The sequence below is a fragment of the Coregonus clupeaformis genome, chromosome 25 (genome assembly GCF_020615455.1).
Source record: "Coregonus clupeaformis isolate EN_2021a chromosome 25, ASM2061545v1, whole genome shotgun sequence".
In the NCBI taxonomy this organism is placed as follows: domain Eukaryota; kingdom Metazoa; phylum Chordata; class Actinopteri; order Salmoniformes; family Salmonidae; genus Coregonus; species Coregonus clupeaformis.
In genome coordinates this window covers 12,404,024-12,427,178 of record NC_059216.1, presented here as the reverse complement: position 1 = coordinate 12,427,178, position 23,155 = coordinate 12,404,024, and the positions used below count along the sequence as shown (strand labels likewise).

General features: G+C 47.0%; 1 protein-coding gene across 3 annotated transcripts in view; it reads right to left on the bottom strand.

The window, feature by feature from the left end:
- The window catches only part of LOC121539191 (runt-related transcription factor 3), an 84,562-nt gene that overhangs the window by 28,084 nt on the left and 33,323 nt on the right, over positions 1 to 23,155 (bottom strand). For 2 of the 3 annotated variants that reach the window (XM_041847508.2, XM_041847505.2), the window contains exons 3-5: positions 21,370 to 21,611; positions 20,162 to 20,318; positions 18,747 to 18,866 (exon numbers count right to left, since the gene is read on the bottom strand). In XM_041847508.2, the coding sequence (XP_041703442.1) occupies positions 18,747 to 18,866; positions 20,162 to 20,318; positions 21,370 to 21,611 (519 nt within the window). The remainder of the gene's footprint in view (positions 1 to 18,746; positions 18,867 to 20,161; positions 20,319 to 21,369; positions 21,612 to 23,155) is intronic. The other variant, XM_041847506.2, reaches the window with a different exon arrangement.

Here is a 23,155-nt window from a genome sequence, read left to right as displayed (position 1 = left end):
CAAACTTCAGACGGGCCTGGACATGTACTGGCTTAAGCAGGGGGACACGTCTTGCACTGCAGGATTTGAGTCCCTGGCGGCGTAGTGTGTTACTGATGGTAGGCTTTGTTACTTTGGTCCCAGCTCTCTGCAGGTCATTCACTAGGTCCCCCCGTGTGGTTCTTGTCACGGTTTCGGCCGAGGCTGCTCCTCCTCCTTGTTCGGGCAGGCTTCGGCGGTCGTCGTCCCCGGAGTACTAGCTACCACCGTTCGATGTTTCATGTTTGTTTGGTTTTGTCTGTTTGTACACCTGTCCCTTGTTAGTGTTTGATTCTGTTTCCTATTTAGTTATCGTGTGTTGGGTCAGGTGTTATGTGTGATTGTTGTGTCAGCTGTTAGCTGTTGGTGGGTTTTCCTCTCATGTTGTTTGTTTTTGAGAGTCCGCACTGCGTGCGCTGTTCTACTATTTTACGCACTGTTGTGTGTGTGCGTAATTGTTCATGCCTCCCGGTTGGGTTGGCCAGTTACCTGTTTGGAGTTATATTTTTGGATCACTAAAGTCTGTTGACGAACGCCCTTGTTCCTGCGCTTTGATTTCTCGCACCACATCCACACTCAGCATTCTTGACAGAATCACACATCACACCATGGAATCAGCAGGAGCAACGCGCCAACGGACATCATGGAGGACCGTCTTCGTGGGCAGGAGGACAGGATCAACCAGATCGGTCACGCCCTGGATCGGGTGATGAACACTCTCCACCGATGGGGAAAGCAGCGGGTACCCACGCCCCACCTACCGGACCATCCCCATCGGTCAGTCCTCCTGTTCCCCTTCCGGAACCCAGCGGGATTCGGCTCTCGCTCCCGAGGGCGTACGGCGGCTCCGCTGACTGGTGTCAAGGGTTCCTGCTGCAAGTGGAGCTCTACCTCGCCACCGTACACCCGGCGCCCTCGGGACACGGGCGTCTTCGCCCTCATCTCCTGTCTCACCGGCAAGGCGTTGGAGTGGGCCAACGCCCGAATGGAGGGAGAATAGACGCCGCTACTATTACCTATGCGGAGTTCTCCCGCCGCTTCCATGCCGTGTTTGACCATCCACCAGAAGGGAAGGCGGCGGGGAGCGTCTGCTCTACCTCCGACAGGGGATGAGGAGCGCACAGGATTTTGCTTTGGAGTTCCGGACTCTAGCGGCAGATGCAGGGTGGAATGAGCGGGCCCTCATAGACCACTTCCGCTGCAGCCTCCGGAGGGACGTCCAGAGAGAGTTGGCGTGCAGGGATACCACGTTGTCGTTTGACCAACTGGTCGACATGGCCATTCGGCTGGACACCCTGCTCGCCACCCGTGGACGTCGGGTGGGGTTGCCCATTCCACCCTCCGGCACCCTCCGAGCCGAGCCCTATGGAGCTCGGAGGTGCTGGCGCTAGAGAACGGAGGAGTAGGGAACCCGAGGGGCGTTCCCTGCACCAACTGTGGCCGTGGAGGGCACACCGCGGCTAGGTGTTGGGGAAGGTCCCCGGTGGAAGTGAAGGCAGGCCACGCATTGGGAGTCCTCCCAGGTGAGTAGGCGCCCTACTTACCCAGAGCTTTCTGTCGTTCACATAACCTTGCCTGTTTGTTTTCCACAGGTTGCACCTCGTTCCCAGCATAAGGCGCTAGTAGATTCAGGCGCAGCTGGGAATTTTGTAGATCGCCAGTTCTGTGTAGAGTTAGGGATTCCTCTCCTTCCCGTTGATAAGCCTTTCCCTGTACATGCCCTAGATAGCCGTCCGTTAGGATCTGGGTTAATTAGGGAGGTCACAGCGCCCCTTAGGATGAAGACGCAGGGGGGTCATGAGGAGACGATTCAGCTCTATCTGATTGACTCTCCTGCGTATCCGGTGGTGCTGGGACTTCCCTGGTTGATTACCCATGATCCTACTATTTCGTGGCGAGAGAAAGCTCTTAAAGGGTGGTCTGTTCAGTGTGAGGGGCTATGTCTGGGTGTTTCCATAGGGGCGACCTTGGTGGAGAGTCCAAATCAAATGCCCGCACTGCATATTCCCCCCGAGTATGAGGATTTGACATCGGTGTTTAGTAAGACAAGGGCGGCGCAGCTGCCGCCTCATAGACAGGGGGATTGTGCGATAGATCTCCAGTTAGGAGCAGCACTCCCGCGGAGCCATGTGTATCCCTTGTCTCAAGAGGAGAGGAAGGCATGGAAACTTACATCGCCGAGTCTCTGAGACAGGGATACATACGGGCCTCCACTTCACCCGCTTCCTCTAGCTTCTTTTTTGTGAAGAAAAAAGATGGAGGTTTGCGCCCGTGTATTGATTACCGCGGTCTCAATCAGATTACGGTGAAGTACAGTTATCCACTTCCTCTGATTGCGACTATGACGGAGTCATTACACGGTGCTCAGTTCTTCACAAAATTGGATCTCAGGAGCGCATATAACTGGTGCGCATTAGAGAGGGCGATGAATGGAAGACAGCATTTAGCACGACCTCCGGTCATTACGAGTATCTCGTCATGCCATATGGGTTAATGAATGCTCCTCAGTCTTCCAATCCTTTGTAGATGAGATTTTCCGGGACATGCAGGGGCAGGGAGTAGTCGTGTACATAGACGATATTCTGGTGTACAGTTCTACCCGAGCTGAGCATGTAGCCCTGGTGCGCCCGAGTATTGAGGAGGCTGTTGGAGCATGACCTATATGTCAAGGCAGAGAAATGTCTGTTCTTTCAGGAGTCGGTCTCCCTTTTTGGGTTATCAGTTGTCTGCGTCAGGGGTGAAGATGGAGGTTGACCGGGTGTCAGCTGTGCGTAACTGGAAAACCCCAACCACTGTGAAAGAGGTGCAACAGTTCTTGGGTTTTGCGAATTACTACCGGAGGTTTATCCGGGGTTTTGGACAGGTGGCAGCTCCCATAACGTCCCTGTTGAAGGGGGGTCCGGTGCGCTTGCGGTGGTCAGCTGAGGCGGACAGGGCTTTTGGGAGACTGAAGGACCTGTTTACCTCGGGCGCCGGTGCTGGCGCATCCGGATCCCGCTTTACCATTCCAGGTAGAGGTAGACGCGTCTGAAGCCGGTATCGGGGCCGTTCTCTCACAGCGGTCTGGCACACCACCCTAAACTCCGCCCCTGTGCTTTTTTATTCTAAGAAGCTCAGTCCGGCGGAGCGGAATTATGACGTAGGGGACAGGGAGCTGTTAGCCGTGGTACAAGCCCTAAAGGTGTGGAGGCATTGGCTTGAGGGGGCTCAACACCCTTTCCTCATTTTGACCGACCACCGTAACCTGGAAGACATCCGGGCAGCTAGGAGACTGAATCTCGCCAGGCTCGCTGGACTATGTTTCTAGCCCGGTTTGTATTTAAAATCACTTACATCCCTGGGTCCCAGAACGGGAAGGCAGATGCCCTGTCTCGGCGGTATGACACGGAGGAGAGGTCCGTTGAGCCCACTCCCATACTACCAAAGTCTTGTCTGGTGGCACCGGTGGTATGGGAGGTCGATGCAGAGATCGAGCGGGCGTTACGCACTCGACCCAAGTCCTCCACAGTGTCCAGTGGGTCGGACGTACGTTCGCTCGAGGTACGCGATCGCCTCATTTATTGGGCTCATACGTCCCCCTCCTCTGGACATCCAGGTATCGGCCGGACAGTTCACTGCCTTAGCACTAAGTACTGGTGGCCAACGTTAGCCAGGGATGTGAGGGTTTATGTCTCCTCCTGTTCGGGTGTGTGCCCAGTGTAAGGCGCCCAGACATTTGCCCAGGGGTAAGCTACAACCCCCTGCCCGTTCCGCAACGACCCTGGTCCCACCTCTCGGTGGACTTTGTTACAGACCTTCCCCCTCACAGGGGAATACTACCATCCTGGTCGTTGTGGATCGGTTCTCGAAGGCCTGTCGTCTCCTTCCCATGCCGGGTCTCCCTACTGCCCTACAGACCGCTGAGGCTCTGTTTACCCATGTCTTCCGGCATTACGGGGTACCCGAGGATATAGTGTCTGATCGAGGCCCCCAGTTCACCTCCAGAGTGTGGAGAGCCTTTATGGAACGGTTGGGGGTTTCGGTGAGCCTTACCTCGGGTTACCACCCGGAGAGTAATGGGCAGGTTGAACGTGTCAACCAGGATGTGGGTAGGTTTCTGAGGTCATATTGCCAGGGCCGGCCGGAGGAGTGGGCGAGATATGTTCCCTGGGCCGAAATGGCACAAAACTCTCTCCGCCACTCCTCCACCAAACTAACCCCTTTCCAGTGTGTGTTAGGGTACCAGCCGGTTCTGGCACCTTGGCATGAGAGCCAGATCGAGGCCCCTGCGGTGGATGAGTGGGTGCGGCGCTCGGAGGAGACGTGGAACGCTGCCCACGTTCATCTGCAGCGGGCCATCCGTCGACATAAGACGAAGCGCCGATCTCCACCGCAGTGAGGGGCCTGTGTACGCACCTGGAGATCGAGTCTGGCTCTCGACCAGAAACCTGCCCCTCCGCCTGCCCTGCCGGAAGCTGGGTCGGCGGTTTGTGGGGCCGTTCAAAGTCCTGAGGAGGTTGAACGAGGTGTGTTGCAGGTTAGAACTGCCCATTGATTACAAGAATATTAACCCCTCGTTCCATGTGTCTCTCCTCAGGCCGGTGGTAGCTGGTCCACTCCAGGACTATGAGATAGAAGAGACTCCTCCGCCCCGTTGGACATTGAGGGGGCTCCGGCGTACTACCGTTAGGTCCATCCTTGATTCGAGACGCCGGATGGGGGTCTCCAATATCTCGTGGAGTGGGAGGGGTACGGCCCGGAGGAGCGGTGCTGGGTGCCGAGGAGGGACATATTAGACCTGTCTCTTCTGACCGAGTTCCATCGGGGGTCATCCCACGCGCCCTGCTCCGCGTCTTCCTGAGTCGTCCCCGAGGCCGGGGGTGGCGCACGGCTGGGGCACGCGTCAAGGGGGTACTGTCACGGTTTCGGCCGAGGCTGCTCCTCCTCCTTGTTCGGGCAGGCTTCGGCGGTCGTCGTCCCCGGAGTACTAGCTACCACCGTTCGATGTTTCATGTTTGTTTGGTTTTGTCTGTTTGTACACCTGTCCCTTGTTAGTGTTTGATTCTGTTTCCTATTTAGTTATCGTGTGTTGGGTCAGGTGTTATGTGTGATTGTTATGTCAGCTGTTAGCTGTTGGTGGGTTTTCCTCTCATGTTGTTTGTTTTTTGAGAGTCCGCACTGCGTGCGCGTTTCTACTATTTTACGCACTGTTGTGTGTGTGCGTAATTGTTCATGCCTCCCGGTTGGGTTGGCCAGTTACCTGTTTGGAGTTATATTTTTGGATCACTAAAGTCTGTTGACGAACGCCCTTGTTCCTGCGCTTGATTTCTCGCACCACATCCACACTCAGCATTCTTGACAGTTCTGGGATTTTTGCTCACCGTTCTTGTGATCATTTTGACCCCACGGGGTGAGATCTTGCGTGGAGCCCCAGATCGAGGGAGATTATCAGTGGTCTTGTATGTCTTCCATTTCCTAATAATTGCTCCCACAGTTGATTTCTTCAAACCAAGCTGCTTACCTATTGCAGATTCAGTCTTCCCAGCCTGGTGCAGGTCTACAATTTAGTTTCTGGTGTCCTTTGACAGCTCTTTGGTCTTGGCCATAGTGGAGTTTGGAGTGTGACTGTTTGAGGTTGTGGACAGGTGTCTTTTATACTGATAACAAGTTCAAACAGGTGCCATTAATACAGGTAACGAGTGGAGGACAGAGGAGCCTATTAAAGAAGAAGTTACAGGTCTATGAGAGCCAGAAATCTTGCTTGTTTGTAGGTGACCAAATACTTATTTTCCACCATAATTTGCAAATAAATTCATTAAAAATCCTACAATTTGATTTTCTGGATTTTTTTCTCTCAATTTGTCTGTCATAGTTGACGTGTACCTATGATGAAAATTACAGGCCTCTCTCATCTTTTTAAGTGGGAGAACTTGCACAATTGGTGGCTGACTAAATACTTTTTTCCCCCACTGTAGGTTCAAGTATAACAGATAAGATACATCAGTGTGGGAAACGGACCCTGTGACTGGTCCCTTTGAATGTAAACACTGAAGAGCAAAATGATCAACCCTGATCGTCTACAAATGACATTGAGCCAGAAGGAGCAGGATGATTAAGGTTAGTATTTGGGGATCGTAGACCTGTGCCAATGGGCAACTCTTACTCAGAGCTGACCAACCCCTTCAGACCAGACGTGCCATTCTCAGCGAGTCCCACCCTAACCCCCTAAAGCCCATATCAGTGGAACACAGAGACAGTGTTTGCTCAGAGGGTGCTAATGACAGCTCCTAAACGCTGACGGGTCCCGCTGAATGATCACCCGATATGGCCCCTTTCCTCCCTCACCCCTGTGCTGCTGCTTTTTTTCTAACATTGAAAGAAAGAAACATATGTTCCCTTCCAAAGAGAGACACATTAAACACAAGCTCTTTTTTAGTAAAGGGCTGGGAGTTCTTTCAGGGGCAAAGTGAAACTCTATCTGGACTGCAAAGGGCAATACGTGCCTTGGCCCAGACCCAGGTCTGTGCTGAATATATTTGAAGTGTAAATATTTGTATTTGTCTATTTGTATAAATGGACTTGGTAGGCCCTTGATAGCAGACTAGAATCAGTTGAGTGCCTGAATCAGACTGAAAACTGTAACACGTCTAGGACTGTGCACTCTGCCTATATACAGTATAGGTGTACATAGTAAGTGAGGTGCATTATATGTTGGCCCTGTACCAATAGCTGTAGTGCAGGGTTCTGTGTTTGTTTAGCGCTATTGTTATGACATGTTGATGTCAGCCTCTCTCTGTCTGGAGCATGTGAATGCAGCTCCTGAGATCATTCATAGTGTGACAAAAACAACATATTTGACTAACATGCTGCTGTTGAGTGGGTTGAGTGTGTTGAGGGACGTGTGTGTGTGTATTAGGGAGGAATATTTAAAGGCAATAGGCCATATACTTTCTATCCTGAACTATAAGCTCTCTCTAACTGTTTCTTCGTCAGTCAGAAACACCAACCTGCTTGAGATCGACAGTTGAGAGTGTGTTGTAGTGGCGTTGGTCGGGTTGCTAGCAAACTTCCGCTTTGTCTTGGAGCTCGAATACGTTTCAACATCTGTTGAGCAAAGCGTTGCACACCTGTCTTCCTCTTCCTCCTATCTTGACTATTTTGCCCTCCCCCATTTCCCCTACCCCCTCTGACTTCCCCTTTCACTATCACTGGTACCATCAAGATGCCTGCGGCGTTAGCGATTACACTGTCACAGCAACGCAACCAATTACAGAATTGGGCTTTAGAGGCTGTCCAATCATAGTTTGAGTCTGACCCAGAAGGATGTGGGTTATATTTTTGAATAATGTTTGTGGCTCTTTAGTCTGTATATAGTCTGGCTCTAAATGAATCTCAAAAACACACATACCACACAACACCACACCACACACACAATTAACTATTTCAATGTCTCTTGTTATATATTGATGTCCATGTCATGAACTGAATGGACGCATTATTTCACTGTAAACTATCACCATGAGACGGACGACCATTAGCGAGTAGTAAATTCCACCATAGGATTCCATAATACTTACGTGGCTGTGACTAGTAGACTGCCACTCTGCCCATGTTGCACTGAGGTCTGTGTACTGGTGGGATTTCCACAGCCTACACCAATCTATCAGGGGAAGTTTAGCTAAGCCTGGCTCTCTCCCCAGCCTGTTACTGCTGCCTGTCTGTCTGTATGCATGCACGCATGTCTGTCTGTCTGTCTCAGAGGCAAATGTTAGCTAGGCTTCCCCTGGGGACCATACTCAGCCTGAAATCCCCCTGTCTACAGCAGGGCTGAAAACACACTCACAGCAGAAGAGAGAATGTGAAACTGTGTGTGTGAGCACAGATCCAGCCTTCCTGTCTTGATGAAGGGATAAGGCCGCGTGGCGGTAGTGTAGTTAGATGTTTGTGTGTGCGTGTGTGCGTGCGTGTGCGTGTGCGTGTGTGTGTGTGTGTTTGCGTGTGTGTGTGTGTGATTAGAGAGGAATAGGGGCTATGCCTGGGGCAAGTCAGGGCAGGTAGTATGAGTGGAGGGGTGCAGGCTTACCCACATCCACTAACAATACAGAGAGACCCGTAGCACTGAGCAATCATCCCTCTGTTGTTCCACCATACTATGTATGTGTTTCCTCTGGTGGAGGGGAGGGGTGATGTGTGTTAGTAGGAGGGAGTCAGTAAAGGTGGGTGAGGAGGGGGTGAGGAGAGGGTGGGGGGGTTGTTTTTCAGCACCTGAGCACAACCCTTCCCATGCAGCAGACTCAGCCTGCTGAACAGAGAGGGCCTTTTTCACCCTGGTGACAGATCATATTAAAGAAATAAGCTGCTCTGAGAGTGTTGTTTTAGCTCTGGTGAGAGGTTGTAGGGGTTGCAAGGCTGTGTGTACACTACCGGTCAAAGTTTTACAACACCTACTCATTCAAGGATTTTTCTTTATTTTTACTATTTTCTACATTGTAGAATAATAGTGAAGACATCAAAACTATGAAATAACATAGTCATGTAGTAACAAAAAAAGTGTTAAACAAATCAAAATATATTTTATATTTGAGATTCTTCAAATAGCCACCCTTTGCCTTGATGACAGCTTTGCACACTCTTGGCATTCTCTCAACCAGCTTCACCAGTCTTGAAGGAGTTCCCACATATGCTGAGCACTTGTTGGCTGCTTTTCCTTCACTCTGCGGTCCGACTCATCCCAAACCATCTCAATTTGGTTGAGGTCGGGGGATTGTGGAGGCCAGGTCATCTAATGCAGCACTCCATCACTCTCCTTCTTGGTAAAATAGCCCTTACATAGCCTGGAGGTGTGTTGGGTCATTGTCCTATTGAAAAACAAATGATAGTCCCATTAAGTGCAAATAGATGGGATGGCGTATTGCTGCAGAGTGCTGTGGTAGCCATGCTGGTTAAGTGTGCCTTGAATTTTAAATAAATCACAGACAGTGTCACCAGCAATGCACCCCCACACCATAACACCTCCTCCTCCATGCTTTACGGTGGGAAATACACATGTGGTGATCATCCTTTCACCCACACCGCGTCTCACAAAGACACGGCGGTTGGAACCAAAAATCTCAAATTTGGACTCCAGACCAAAGGACACATTTCCATCGGTCTAATGTCCTTTGCTCGTGTTTCATGGCCCAAGCAAGTCTCTTCTTCTTATTGGTGTCCTTTAGTAGTGGTTTCTTTGCAGCAATTCGAACATGAAGGCCTGATTCACACAGTCTCCTGTGAACAGTTGATGTTGAGATGTTTCTGTTACTTGAACTCTGTGAAGCATTTATTTGGGCTGCAATTTCTGAGGCAGAGGTAACTCTGGGACTTCCATTCCTGTGGCGGTCCTCATGAGAGCCAGTTTCATCATAGCGCTTGATGGTTTTTGAAACTGCACTTGAAGAAACGTTCAAAGTTCTTGAAATGTTTCGTATTGACTGACCTTCATGTCTTAAAGTAATGACGGACTGTCGTTTTTCTTTGCTTATTTGAGCTGTTCTTGCCATAATATGGAATTGGTCTTTTACCAAATAGGGCTTTCTTCTGTATACCCCCCCTACCTTGTCACAACACAACTGCTTGGCTCAAACGCATTAAGAAGGAAAGAAATTCCACAAATTAACTTTTAAGAAGGCACACTTGTTAATTAAAATGCATTCCAGGTGACTATCTCATGAAGCTGGTTGAGAGAATGCCAAGAGTGTGCAAAGCTGTCATCATCGCAAAGGGATACTTGAAGAATCTCAAATATAAAATATATTTTGATTTGTTTAACACTTTTTTGGTTACTACATGATTCAATATGTGTTATTTCATAGTTTTGATGTCTTCACTATTATTCTACAATGTATAAAATAGTAAAAATAAAGAAAAACCATTGAATGAGTAGGTGTTCTAAAACTTTTGACTGGTAGTGTACAGGGGTAGCCAGGGCATGGTAAGCAGTGAGGTGTTGGGTCAGAGGTGGGTAGGAGGGAGGGAGGGTGTTCTCAGAGATCTATGGCAAAGAAAAGCAACCATCGTTGTCACATGTCAACGCAACGCTAGCAGATGTGTCAAAGGTTTCGCCTTCACACCTCGGTGTGCATAAACTTACAAACACAAACACCTACGCGCGTATAGCTACAAGCATGCACAAGCCATGTCGACACACACACAAACACACACACACACACACATGGGTTGCACGCACACTGCTCAGTGTAACAACTGACAGGAAGGTAGACTCCAGCTGTGTCAAAGGGCAGGTGTGAATTTTCCTCTGTATTTGCGTGCGTCTGTTTGCTTTTGTGTGTTTGTGTGTGTGTGTGTGCGTGTGTGATTAGGGGGGAGAGTGGAAGATTTGTCTGCGTTTGTGATTCAGAAAATTGGAACTGGAAAAGTAAAAGTGTGTGTGTGTTCATGTGGGTATGTGTGTGTATGAGGAGGCTGCTGTGTAAATTTATGTCAGTTTCCAGTGATGGGGTTCCAAGGTCTGTCCATAAACAGCCTTTAAACAGGGGACTGGTAGCGCTGAATGTGTACAATAATATATATTTTTTTATTGTTGCAATATGTAAGGGCGTTAATGTGTTTGGACCCCAGGAAGAGTAGCTTCTGCCTTAGCAGCAGCTAATGGGGATCCCTAATAAATACAAATACAAATGTTGTCCTACACTTTAATCTTGAATACAATCAAGGTCAGCAGAGTGCCACAGGAAAAAGCCCTGGACACATTCTCATAGTGCAGACCAGACATTAAAATTCAGTGGTTAGTATTTACTGCCTGTGTTAAACTGATGTTTGAACCACAGGTTGAAGAAGCTTCTCTCCTCCATGTTTGCCCATGGGATTACTGACTCCTCCAGCTCTGGAACCAACATTACATCTCCAAACAAGTTCCAGAAAAATAAATATGTCAACCCCAGAGTTTTCCAGTAAGCCCCTCACCATAGAAAAACGGTTTATTGTCATAATGCAGTAAGGGAGTAAATATTACAACTCATGGGCCATTTATTTTTCTAAATGGATATCTGAACCTTTATTAAATTAGGTCTAAAAGGTCGTAATGGCTCCCTCCTGTATGGTTGAGAGTAAATAAGGAAGAGGCAGTACATAGAGTGGGCTTATACTTCTCTCCACTGATAGGTAAACAGGAAAGACATTTGGGCAGTGAGTTTGGGGGAGGAAGGGGGGCTGAGTTTGGGTATGAAATTGGCTTTTCTGTGTTTCTGAGAAAAAGTCCCTTGGCAGCCTCACATCCATCATCAGGGAGAATTAAAAGCACTTGCTGAGGCCTCTGTGTATAATTCTGTAATTCTTTGCATGTCCACTTGCTTCGTATGATGTCAGCGAATACAAAGTTAAAATGTTGTTGGGGGCATTCTATCCCCGCCCCCCACCCGCCGCAAGTGTGTGTGTGCATAGCGAGGGGGTTGATTGTGTGTGTTTGTGTGTCCACCCAGACAGGAGCAGACTTGAGCCTATATGACTAACCTGAGGAGTAGAAAGGGGGCATAACAAAGCAGTATCATCCTTTTTTCCTCCTAAATAGAAACTTCTGCATTCATGTCACAACGACTTTCAGAAAAGCAAACAGAGACACAGAGGGGGTGATGGGAAGAAAAAGAGACAGTGATGGGCTAACTGAATGGTTCAGCTCTTTCTCTCTCTCTCTCTGTCTGTCCTTGATTTGCAGTGCTTTGGGCTTAATGGGATTATCTACAGTACACTCTTAGAAAAAAAAGGTGCTATCTAGAACCTTGTAGGGTTCTTCGGCTGTCCCCATAGGAGATGGCTTTGAAGAACCCTTTTTGGTTGCAGGTAGAACCCTTTTGGTCCCAAGTTTGGTCCCCCTTTCTACAGAGTGTTCTACATGGAACCCAAAAGGGTTCTCCCTGGAACCAAAAAGGGTTATCCTACGGGGACAGCCAAAGAACCCTTTTGAAACCCTATTTTCTGAGAGTGTAGTGTGTGTGCCTGTTTCTGTCTGTCTGTTTTTCTCTCTCGGTGTGTTTGTGTGTATGGAGGGGTTTGGGGTTAGCTGAGGGGTTTGGGGGTAGCTGAGGGGGTTTGGGGGTAGCTGAGGGGTTTGGTGGTAGTTGAGAGGTTTGGGGTAACTGAGGGGTTTGGGGTAGGTGAGGGGTTTGGGGTAGCTGAGGATTTTGGGGTAGGTGAGCGGTTTGGGGTAGGTAAGGGGTTTTTGGGTAGCTGAGAGGTTTGGGGGGAGCTGAATGGTTTAGGGGGAGCTAAAGGGTTTGGGGGGAGCTGAGGGGTTTGGGGGGAGCTGAAGGGTTTGGGGGGAGCTGAAGGGTTTGGGGGGAGCTAAAGGGTTTGGGGGAGCTGAAGGGTTTAGGGGAGCTGAAGGGTTTGGGGGGAGCTGAGGGGTTTGGGGGAGCTGAAGGGTTTAGGGGGAGCTGAAGGGTTTGGGGGGAGCTGAGGGGTTTGGGGGGAGCTGAGGGGTTTGGGGAGAGCTGATGGGTTTGGGGGGAGCTGAATGGTTTGGGGGAGCTGAAGGGTTTAGGGGAGCTGAGGGGTTTGGGGGAGCTGAAGGGTTTGGGGGGAGCTGAAGGGTTTGGGGAGAGCTGAAGGGTTTGGGGGGAGCTGAGGGGTTTGGGGGGAGCTGAAGGGTTTAGGGGGAGCTAAAGGGTTTGTGGGGAGCTGAGGGATTTGGGGAGAGATGAAGGTTTTGGGGGAAGCTGAAGGGTTTGGGGGGAGCTGAGGGGTTTGGGGAGAGCTGAAGGGTTTAGGGGGAGCTGAAGGGTTTGGGGGGAGCTGAGGGGTTTGGGGGGAGCTGAGGCCTAGTGTTTCCCTTTAGGGTGTTGTACAGGGTGCTGATGGGGCTATGGGTCACAGCAGCCAGGGTCAAATAGTAATCCCCTCTGCCCTCTCAGCCCTACCTCTCCACTAATAAAGGTCCTAATCATGCCATGGCTCTACAGGCCTCACCTCATGCCTCTACCTGGATGGCTGAGGACACTAGCAGACTGAAGTAACATAGCAGAGTCACTGTATACATGGCAGTACAGCTCCCTCTTGCTACACTCTTGTACCTAGTCAGAATATACGTTTCCTCTGAAACCAATCAAACATATTCAACTTACAGACCGCATTCCAGAGGATTTATCAGTCGGACAATATTTGCTCAGTTTCTAATCGCAGAAGCCAAGTGTGACGGAGAGACTGAGCCCAGAGAGAGCGCTCGCTGTCGCCTCAGGTCATTCCAAACAACATAGTGACATTTTTGGGAAACCGTAAAATCTCACGATTTGCCTCATAAATGTGCGTCCTTTATGTCTTTAACGGCACATGTCCAATTCCACATCAGATCAGATCAGTCTCTTTAATGAGGTGTTTTTCTCTGAAGTCTTCTTCTTTGACATCAGCTCTGCTGCTTTGTCTCCGCGTCTGCAGGTTATGCATCTGGGAGTTGAAGTGAGGATGGATGGCTGGGCTGGCTGGGTGGTTAGGCAGGAAAGCACCCCACGTCAGACAGACGTGACATTTTTTTCTCTTTTGGCACTGATACACTGTAGGGTTTTTCAAAAACACCCGTCTCCATTTCAACATCAAAGTGGCCTTTGAGAGAGCAATTGGCATTGAGGGCGAGCCTTTCATGTGATTTGTGGAGCATAGGCGTGGTCGAGCTGCTGACTTAAGGGATGGACACACCTGGCAGGTGTGCACACACACACACACACACACAAACAGCTGTGTGCACATACACACATTAACACACACCTCTCTTTGTTTACTATGAAGAGTGACTGCACCATGAAGAAAAATAACATAGCAAATGTCATTGTTTGTCTATTTGCATACTTTGTACGGTCTGCGTGCCAAATCCAAATAGAATCAAACCCCCACTCCCCGCCTCCTATCCCCAACACCCCCCTTAACCTTCTGAACCCCAACAGAATAAATATAGGTAACAAAACACAGCAATGCTCAAGTGAATTTTGTACACTCTTAGAAAAAAAGGGTTCCAAAAGGGTTATTCGGCTGTCCCCATAGGATAACACTTTTTGGTTCTAGGTAGAACCCTTTTTGGTTCCAGGTAGAATCCTTTTGGGTTTCATGTAGAACTCTCTGTAGAAAGGGTTTTACATGGAACCCAAAAGGGTTCTACCTAGAACCAAAAGGGTTCTACCTGCAACCAAAAAGTTTGAAACCCTTTTTTTAAGAGTATAGAAGTACTACGGTACTGTGCGTGGGAAAGCGTGTGATAGTATCATAAACACAGGATATGCAGAAGTAGGGCCTGCTATGACTGACAGTGTTGGGGAGTAGTGAACTACATTTAGTTCAACAAGTAATTTCACTACATTTTGCAGTAGCTTTGTGATAGTTGAACTAAATGTAAATCTTGGTAGTGTTGTCAGTAGTTAATAACTTTTTTGCCATGTAGCGGTGTAGCTAACAACTGGAACTACGCACTACTTTTTTTGCAAAAAGAAAATATAAGATGGGTGAAGTAGGCAAGAATTTCCTTTCCTTTCAGCATCAGCCCTATGTAATTATCACGTGAAACATAGATTTTGTGTTTAATAGGCCAAATTACACATTCTGTTCATTAACATCTGACTCCAGAGTGATCTGTTCTTGCAATTTGTTGTCTATGACATTTCAGATTTAGATATGATAATTTATCACAAAGTTTGGATGTAGTGAACTACCTTTTCTAAGTAACTAGTTAAGTAAACTATATTTTTCTTAAAGGTAGCTTTAGTTTAGCTTAACTTCTTCCAGTGTTAAGTAATTGGTAGCTTGGTAAACTATGTTTTCAGAGTAGCTTCCCCAACACTGATGACTGAATGGATGCATGTGCATACACAGTATGTCTCTGTTTACATGCATGCAAGTTTATGAACTGTACACACAGTGTAGTCCACCATGGCTGTCTGTGATGCCTCTCACCTAGGGTTGAGCTACAAACAAATAGGCATTTTAATTCATTTTCTCAGTTTTTTCACAGGCGTGTATGTTCTCAGCCCAGCCCTGTGTGCCTCGTCTCTGGTGAGTTCATCTTTCTCAGGAACGGATTCAGTCTGGGTGAGATACATACTAATAGCCCCTCCCCCTCTGAGGATATGTGACGGGTGATGTCATCACACAGAGAGAGACAGGGAGGAGAGGGCAGAGATGGGGGAGGGAGAGGTGGGTGGGGGGGCAGCAACAGGGAGGAAAGGGGAGAGATGGGGGACGGAGAGGTGTGTAAAAGGGAAGTGACAGGGAGGGTCTCAACACTCAACACAGTCATCTCCTCTTTTTGCTCTCTTTCTATCACACATCTTACATTTACATTTTAGTCATTTAGCAGACGCTCTTATCCAGAGCGACTTTACAGTTAGTGAGTGCATACATTTTCATACTGCCCCCCCGTGGGAAACAAACCCACAACCCTGGCGTTGCAAGCGCCATGCTCTACCAACTGAGCTACAGAGGAACTACTCTCTCTCTCTCTGATGCAGAGTCTTATCTCTCTCTCTCTCTCTCTGATGCAGAGTCTTCTCTCTCTCTCTCTCTGATGCAGTCTTCTCTCTCTCTCTGGTGCAGTCTTCTCTCTCTCTGATGCAGTCTTCTCTCTCTCTCTGATGCAGAGTCTTCTCTCTCTCTGTCTGATGCAGAGTATTCTCTCTCTCTCTGATGCAAAGTATTCTCTTCTCTCTCTCTCTGATGCAACGTCTTCTCTCTCTCTGATGCAGTCTTCTCTCTCTCTCTGATGCAGTCTTCTCTCTCTCTCTCTGATGCAGAGTCTTCTCTCTCTCTGATGTAGTCTTCTCTCTCTCTGATGCAGTCTTCTCTCTCTCTCTGATGCAGAGTCTTCTCTCTCTCTCTGATGCAGTCTTCTCTCTCTCTCTGATGCAAAGTCTTCTCTCTCTCTGATGCAGAGTCTTCTCTCTCTCTATCTCTGATGCAGAGTCCTCTCTCTCTCTGATGCAAAGTATTCTCTTCTCTCTCTCTCTGATGCAACGTCTTCTCTCTCTCTGATGCAGTCTTCTCTCTCTCTGATGCAGTCTTCTCTCTCTCTCTGATGCAGAGTCTTCTCTCTCTCTGATGCAGTCTTCTCTCTCTCTGATGCAGTCTTCTCTCTCTCTCTCTGATGCAGAGTCTTCTCTCTCTCTCTGATGCAGTCTTCTCTCTCTCTCTGATGCAAAGTCTTCTCTCTCTCTGGAGAGTCTTATCTCTCTCTGATGCAAAGTCTTCTCTCTCTCTGATGCAGAGTCTTCTCTCTCTCTATCTCTGATGCAGAGTCCTCTCTCTCTCTGATGCAGTCTTCTCTCTCTCTGATGCAGTCTTCTCTCTCTCTCTCTGATGCAGAGTCTTCTCTCTCTCTCTCTGATGCAGAGCATTGACGTACACAAAGCTGCTTCTCAGAAAGCCCAGGGTGGTGAGCTCTAATTAAAGAGACTGGTTCGCGTTGTACAATTTAGCTTGAAGGCCTATTGTACAACAAGGGCAGTGTTTGTGACGAAGTGACACAAAAGCAACATGGTGATGTGTATGTGAGGGGAAGAGGAAGGGAGGGGGGAAAATACTTAAAACAGTTGGAATAAAGTGTGTGTGTGTGTGTGTGTGTGTGTGTGTGTGTGTGTGTGTGTGTGTGTGTGTGTGTGTGTGTGTGTGTGTGTGTGTGTGTGTGTGTGTGTGTGTGTGTGTGTGTGTGTGTGTGTGTGTGTGTGTGTGTGTGTGTGTGTGTGTGTGTGTGTGTGTGTGTGTGTGTGCGTGCCTGTGTGTATACGTGTGAATGTGTTTTTGATCAATCATGCTGAGTGAGGTGAGTGGTGTGTGTTTGGCAGATTATTGCCGCAGGGGAGCTTCAGTCCTGTCCGTCAGGTTTCCCGACTGGATCTGTAAACATTAAAAAAGCACTTCCCTCCCCCTTTGCCAGCTTCTCTGCTGGCAGCCATGCAAATGCAGGCCCTACACAAACACACAGTAAAGCCCTGAGCAGTCCAGCCCACTCCGCTCTGCCAGCCAGCCAGCCAGCCGACAGGTGAACGTTTGCAGGCCAACCAAGGTGGGGGCTTTCATCTCACAATGGGATAGAGGGATAGTAATCTGCTTTGATGGTGTACTTAAACTCATGTACTGTGTACTTTAGCTGAGGATATCATAGGATAGCAATCTGTGTTGTGTGTTTTTAAATGTTTTGTTTTTTTAACACAAAAAAATATAAGGATTCTTATTATCAAGTACAAATGTGGTGGTGCCGTTCTCGATTTAAGAGTCCACTCTTTTTAAAGCAAAATTCCCCTTCCCTAAATTAAATAATGTCACTTTATAGCAGGATGGGGCCTGGCCACAGGAGTGTATATTAAATAAGCGAGGCCACACTGACGCCTTCAGTACAGACATGACATGTAGACAGAGACAGAGAGGAGACAGCTTTACGGTATGTGCAGGGATATTTCCAACTACAGGAAGCCAACACACTGACTTGTGCATGCATTCAGGAACACACACATACAGACAACTTGAGTGCCTATTTTTCTTCAGCAGCGCATGCAGACACAAACAAAATGCAGTACATATCCTTTACTACACACATAGACATAGCCAGCAACTCTATCACATTTCACATACACAGACACGCACACACACACGCAGACACACACACACACACACACACACAGTGGATATTATGATCTATTCCTCCCATTTTCCACACTGTTCTCCTCCATTTCCAACGCCTCCTCAAATAGCCTCCAGCCTGGCAGTGGGGCAATGCACCACCCCCAGCCTCCTTGCCCTTCGCACCCTCGCCCTTCACTAGGACCCCCATATCCCCTCCATGTGGCACCCAGAACCCCCTGGCTCCCTGCATTGGCCAGTTGGTCTGTTTTGACTGGGCTAAATCCACCCTATCCCAAATAAAACCCTTAACAGACATGAGCACAGAGCATAGCAATCCACCCATCAACGGCAGCCACTATAAACCTGCACAGTATAACCATAATAGACATGATATCTCAACAGGAATTATCATTAAACCCTATACCTATCTGATCTGACTGCTCCTAGCCAAGCATGTGCATACACACACCAGCAGCCTGTAGCGGTTGACTCATCCTTGTAACACAATCCTCCACAGTCTTTCACATGATCATACATTAAACCACATTGATATGCATCACTGCCCAAACGATGGCGCTAACAGCTTTAGCCTATTGGACCTCACTGGCACAGCTCACAGCAGGCAGCTCACCATCTCTTTAGAGTGTTAAGTCATCGAGCCACTTATGTGGTCAACCAGGTACGACCCTCTGACCAAAGGCAGCAGGGTAGGGCCACAAGCGTTTGGTATTTGCGGCTTGGAGACACAGCTCCTCTTAGCGGTCTCGGGTTATGTCTTAATACGCTTTACAGTTTCCTCTGACAGTGCCCATCCCCATCCCCACAACCTAATACCACACACACACACACTGCTGCAACACCGAACACACTGCATTGTCTCCCATTGATTGCGATTGCTGGTCAAATGTTGTTGATTCGCCCACATACACTGACATTACACACACATACTCATCGACACACGGCTACATTTTCTTGTATCATCTGCATATGACTCATGTATATATTTTAGTTTGCAATGGTGGCACCCTCTTCTCTCATCTCCTATGCCAAGAATAGCCTATCTCTCTCTCTCTCTCTCTCTCTCTCTCTCTCTCTTTCTCTCTGTGAATCCCTCTACACACAGCTCCTAAGAGCAAGACAAGACAAATATTCTCATGTACCCTGTAAGTACTCACGTCTGGGTTCCCTGGGCCCATCCACGGTCACTTTAATGGCACGGTGGTAGGTGGCCACCTGAGGGGGACCAGTGAAGACTGTGATGGTCAGCGTGAAGCTCTTTCCTGGGGTACACAGAATAGAGAGGGCCTTGGTTAGTGAAGGGCATCAGTAACACAGAGTTTCAGGAGGAACATCAAACCAGAGCATGTGTGAGGGTTTACTGGCTTGGTTAATTAATTGTGGAAATAAACAGATTTTTGTGGAACATAAGCACTTCGTTCATAACCACCACAGTCAGCTTGCTTAATTAAAATTGCCTCCTGATATGGCTCCCTTTTAAGTTTGTGAATTAAAGGGACCACCACTTTGATGGGCTGAAATGTGGGCATGATTTGAATTATTGAGAGAATGTATTCCAGATTGTCCGAAAGGCTTACAGCCACAGTTTATTGTTCAACAAGGCAGATTCTTGCACGAGCTTCCTCGAGCTCTCCCATCTGCATGAAAGGGGAGAGAGGGAGATCGTGCAATGGTCCGTTTTTCGTCCCAGGCTATGAAGCGGCGCTTTCATAAAAAAGGCATCTCTTGTTAAAGAGACTGTGGGGGGAAAGGAATCCTGGGGTGGGGTAATTGACTACAGAAATGAAAGCTACGTTTAATTCAGAGACTGTAGCGTTTTCCATTCATCAGTCTGCAACTATTTAAAGTGTAACATTTAAGGGAAATATGTGAGCGCTGGGCCAGGAGTAAGGAGAGGGAAAAGAGAAGGTTCTGGTGGAATGTCAGCTATGTGAGCGCTAGTTTTTAGAAGTGTAAACAGGCAAGCTTTTAAAAGTGCCAAGCCTTGAACTGAATATTCTGGTCCAGGCGATTTGTTTATTTGGACAATGGTGCAATGTTCATAGAATATATGCTGCTGCTACTAACCTGATCATCTTTTGAGGGGGGCGTGCGTGATGATCAATTAGGACTAGTCCTATAGAAAGAATTGTGGCAATGCTTGGCTGAGCATTAGGCTATAATTTGAAATTGGGCTTTGCTCTTTGTCGATAAAGAATTATCAAACCACATCTTAAAATGTGTAATAATCATATTTTATTTCGTCCCAATAAACACTGATAATCCCCATAATTATACCTGTGTAATGCTGGTGCGATCTCGCAACTATAATTGCCCCACTATAATTCTCACATTCCCTAACACTTTTATTTTATCCATTAAAATATTTTATCACTTTCTTTGTTTAAAATAGATTACCAAAAGTAGGTCTACTCAGGCTGTAGTTTTGCAAGTCAGTGCAATTATGACGCATGACGCATGCAGGTGTTTTGTATGTGATGTTAGCTCTTGATTTCATTTAGTAGGCCTAATACTATTCACGGTTTAAGGATATAGTTGCGTGACTCCCTCTGCTCACCTCGTCCGCTTCTGCCCACGAACCGCAGGTCGTTGAAGCGGGCAACCTGGTTCTTCATCACCGCAGACGCGTTCCTCAGCTCCGCAGAGAAGTTCTCGTCGTTACCCGCCATCACCGTGACCAGAGTCCCGTCGGGCACATCACCGAGTGCGACAACCTGTGAGAACTCAACGTGGTCAACCGGGGTCACCATGCTAAACCAAATACAGACTGCAACAAACCGCATCCGGTAGAATCAAAAAACCCGATATAAAATACACCAATATTAGACCTGATTTCCAATCCATAAAAAAATATGCCTTTTAGATATTGTTATCAAATATTTTGGTTAAAATATATAGGCCTATTGTGCTATTAGGTTATAACTACATGGTAAGATGCTTCCTTGAAGCAAGCTTGCAATTCAAACAGGAATATTTTTAAGCTATGGAAATTACTTTGACATTTGATAGGCCTATATCCAAATCACTTTCCAAAAGAATGTTTGCAAATTCTCTTCATTAAATAAGTAGGCCTATGCGATCTAAACAAGCATTTTTTTTGTTGGATATGATACAAATCAAATAGATATAGGCTAGTCTATTTTTCTAAACATTACACTTTTAGGCCACAAATTCTATCACGTCGTGGTGTATAAATATAATTGATAACTTTCAGTGTAGCATAATTGCATTGCTTTGTAATATAGGCCTACAGATTTTTATCTGCATTGCAAAACCTTGCAAAATAGCAATTTAAAAATAACTATCTTACCAGATATAATACTATATGGTATCATTAGAATTATTGTTATTCAATTATCATTATTTGTATTAGGACCTATATTGTTGGCTAATTGTTGATTAATTGTATGTCATTGCAGTTGCAAATCCAAACACTTTTCTAAATCTCATATTCAAGTAAGTCCAATGCAAAAATTAAACACAAAATAATTATGCCAAGTTATCACTTTGGCAGGCCACTATAATTTGGACAACTTGATTTAATTCAATTATTTAGACCTATATTACAGAATAGGGCTCTGCGTAAAAGTAATTGAAATAGGCCTACTAATGCCAGTAAATGCCTTGTTGGCTATATGAAACCTACTCAAGAGAGCTTAAAAAATTGTATTTGACATTTTTTCTTCAGTAACCTACAGTAATACATCATTAGGTCGTTCATTACTTCATAAATGTCCATTTATAATTATGCATAATTTACCTTACCTTGAAAGCCACAGGGAGTGTCTTGTTGCACCTCCAGTGTGAGGGCAGCACCGAGCAGAGGAAGTTTGGGCTGTCTGTCCGGACCAGCTCGCCAGCGTGGTCTGCCAGGACGTCCACCACATTCCTGGCCTCGGGTCGTGTCCTCAGTGGTCCAGGGGTGCCCATGGTCCCGCTGCCGTCTCCAATCTTGCTGCAGGGGAATGACGTGGAGGGCGGTGTGAACCGTCTGGTGGTGGTAGGGTCTACGGGAATATGCATCACAACAGCTTGGGTCAAGGCCACTTCTCTAGGGGTTTTGACGAGTGTTCGGGGTTCTTTTTTTGGAGAATATATGTATTTTCTCGCTCTCTGACACTTGCTCCTTTGGTCTCGGTCAAGTCCAGCGATTTACGCGATGATGGAGGTGAGCGCACGCAGCCCCCCCCCCCCGGTTAATCTATCACAATAAATCCTGAACTGTCCAGTGAGTGTAGAGACTTTTTATCTTGCAGAGACGATAGAGTTTGATGGTTGCGTGCTATATCATCTGCTCAGGATGTAGCTGTATGAGAAACATCGAGTTGATTTCTGCTTCTCACTGACTACAGCAAAACCATGAAACCGCAACCGCAACTTTTTTCACAGTGCTCTGTTCTGGTTGCCTATAAGGCTTGCACTCTATTCTGCACTATTCAGCACTTAATGCGATGCCCCGTCCGCACTACAATTTTGGCCGCATATTACAAAATAAATGTCTATACAATGAAAAAAATGAATAACTATCTATTCGACAAAAACACTAAAATATAAAATTATTAATAATGTCCAGTGAAAAGGAAAACTATGAAATCCAATCGTTTTGCAATATTCACGGAAGCTGACGAGTCGAGTGCTGCTTGCTTGGGCTTCAACTTTACAGCAGAATTTTCCCAATATCTTGTTTCACTCTCCGTGAATGAATGAGCTCCTTCAATTGAATTGTGCTGTTTGGTTCTCGCCAGACTCCGCGGCTCACACTGAAGATGTTGTCTACTCAACAAAGTAGGCTAGCTATAGCAGAATATGGAGGCTACTCAGCAATTCACAGTTCGAGACGCGGAGTTCGAGACGCAGAAGTCCGATGGTTTCACGTGAAGTTTCTTTATATTCAATGATTTTTGTTCATCCGTATCAAATGTCCTGCCACTTGCCACTGGTTATCCTTAATTAAACTAAAAAGTTAGTCGAGATCCAAAAACTATTTTCATGAAACTATTCTGTCTCCACGTTGAAATAATCTTGAATATCTGTCCTTTTGCTGTAGTAAACGCAGCTGAAGGTAACAAAGACGCGCTTGAGTAAGTGGTGGAGCGAGAGTGAAGAGTGCTGTGATATTATTTACTCAAGTAATTTTAGTGTTTAGTGGATGGAGTGTGGCGATGACTTCCACCAATGAGTCGCCTGGGTTGGGCTTTCATTAGACCAATCAAAGTCTCCGAAATATAGGCGAAGTGAAATCGCTCTCTGCTTATTCTGCCATTCACACACGATACATTATTAATAATAGACTATGTATTTGTGCTTTTCTACACGATGTGCTTAGTTGTTGTAATGTTTTGCACAGTTAGCCTATATTTATACTTAAAATTATAGCGACTGTTCTCAGCTGAATGGTGAACCAGTTATAATTCAAAACAAAAGTTATTTGTTAATTGAAGATTTAAAAAATATATATTCTGTGTTATGACTGATCCCCTTTCCTTCTTTATATGACATCAGCAAAATTCATATAGGCAACCACTTTTCGAAGAAATAGAATCACAATGCA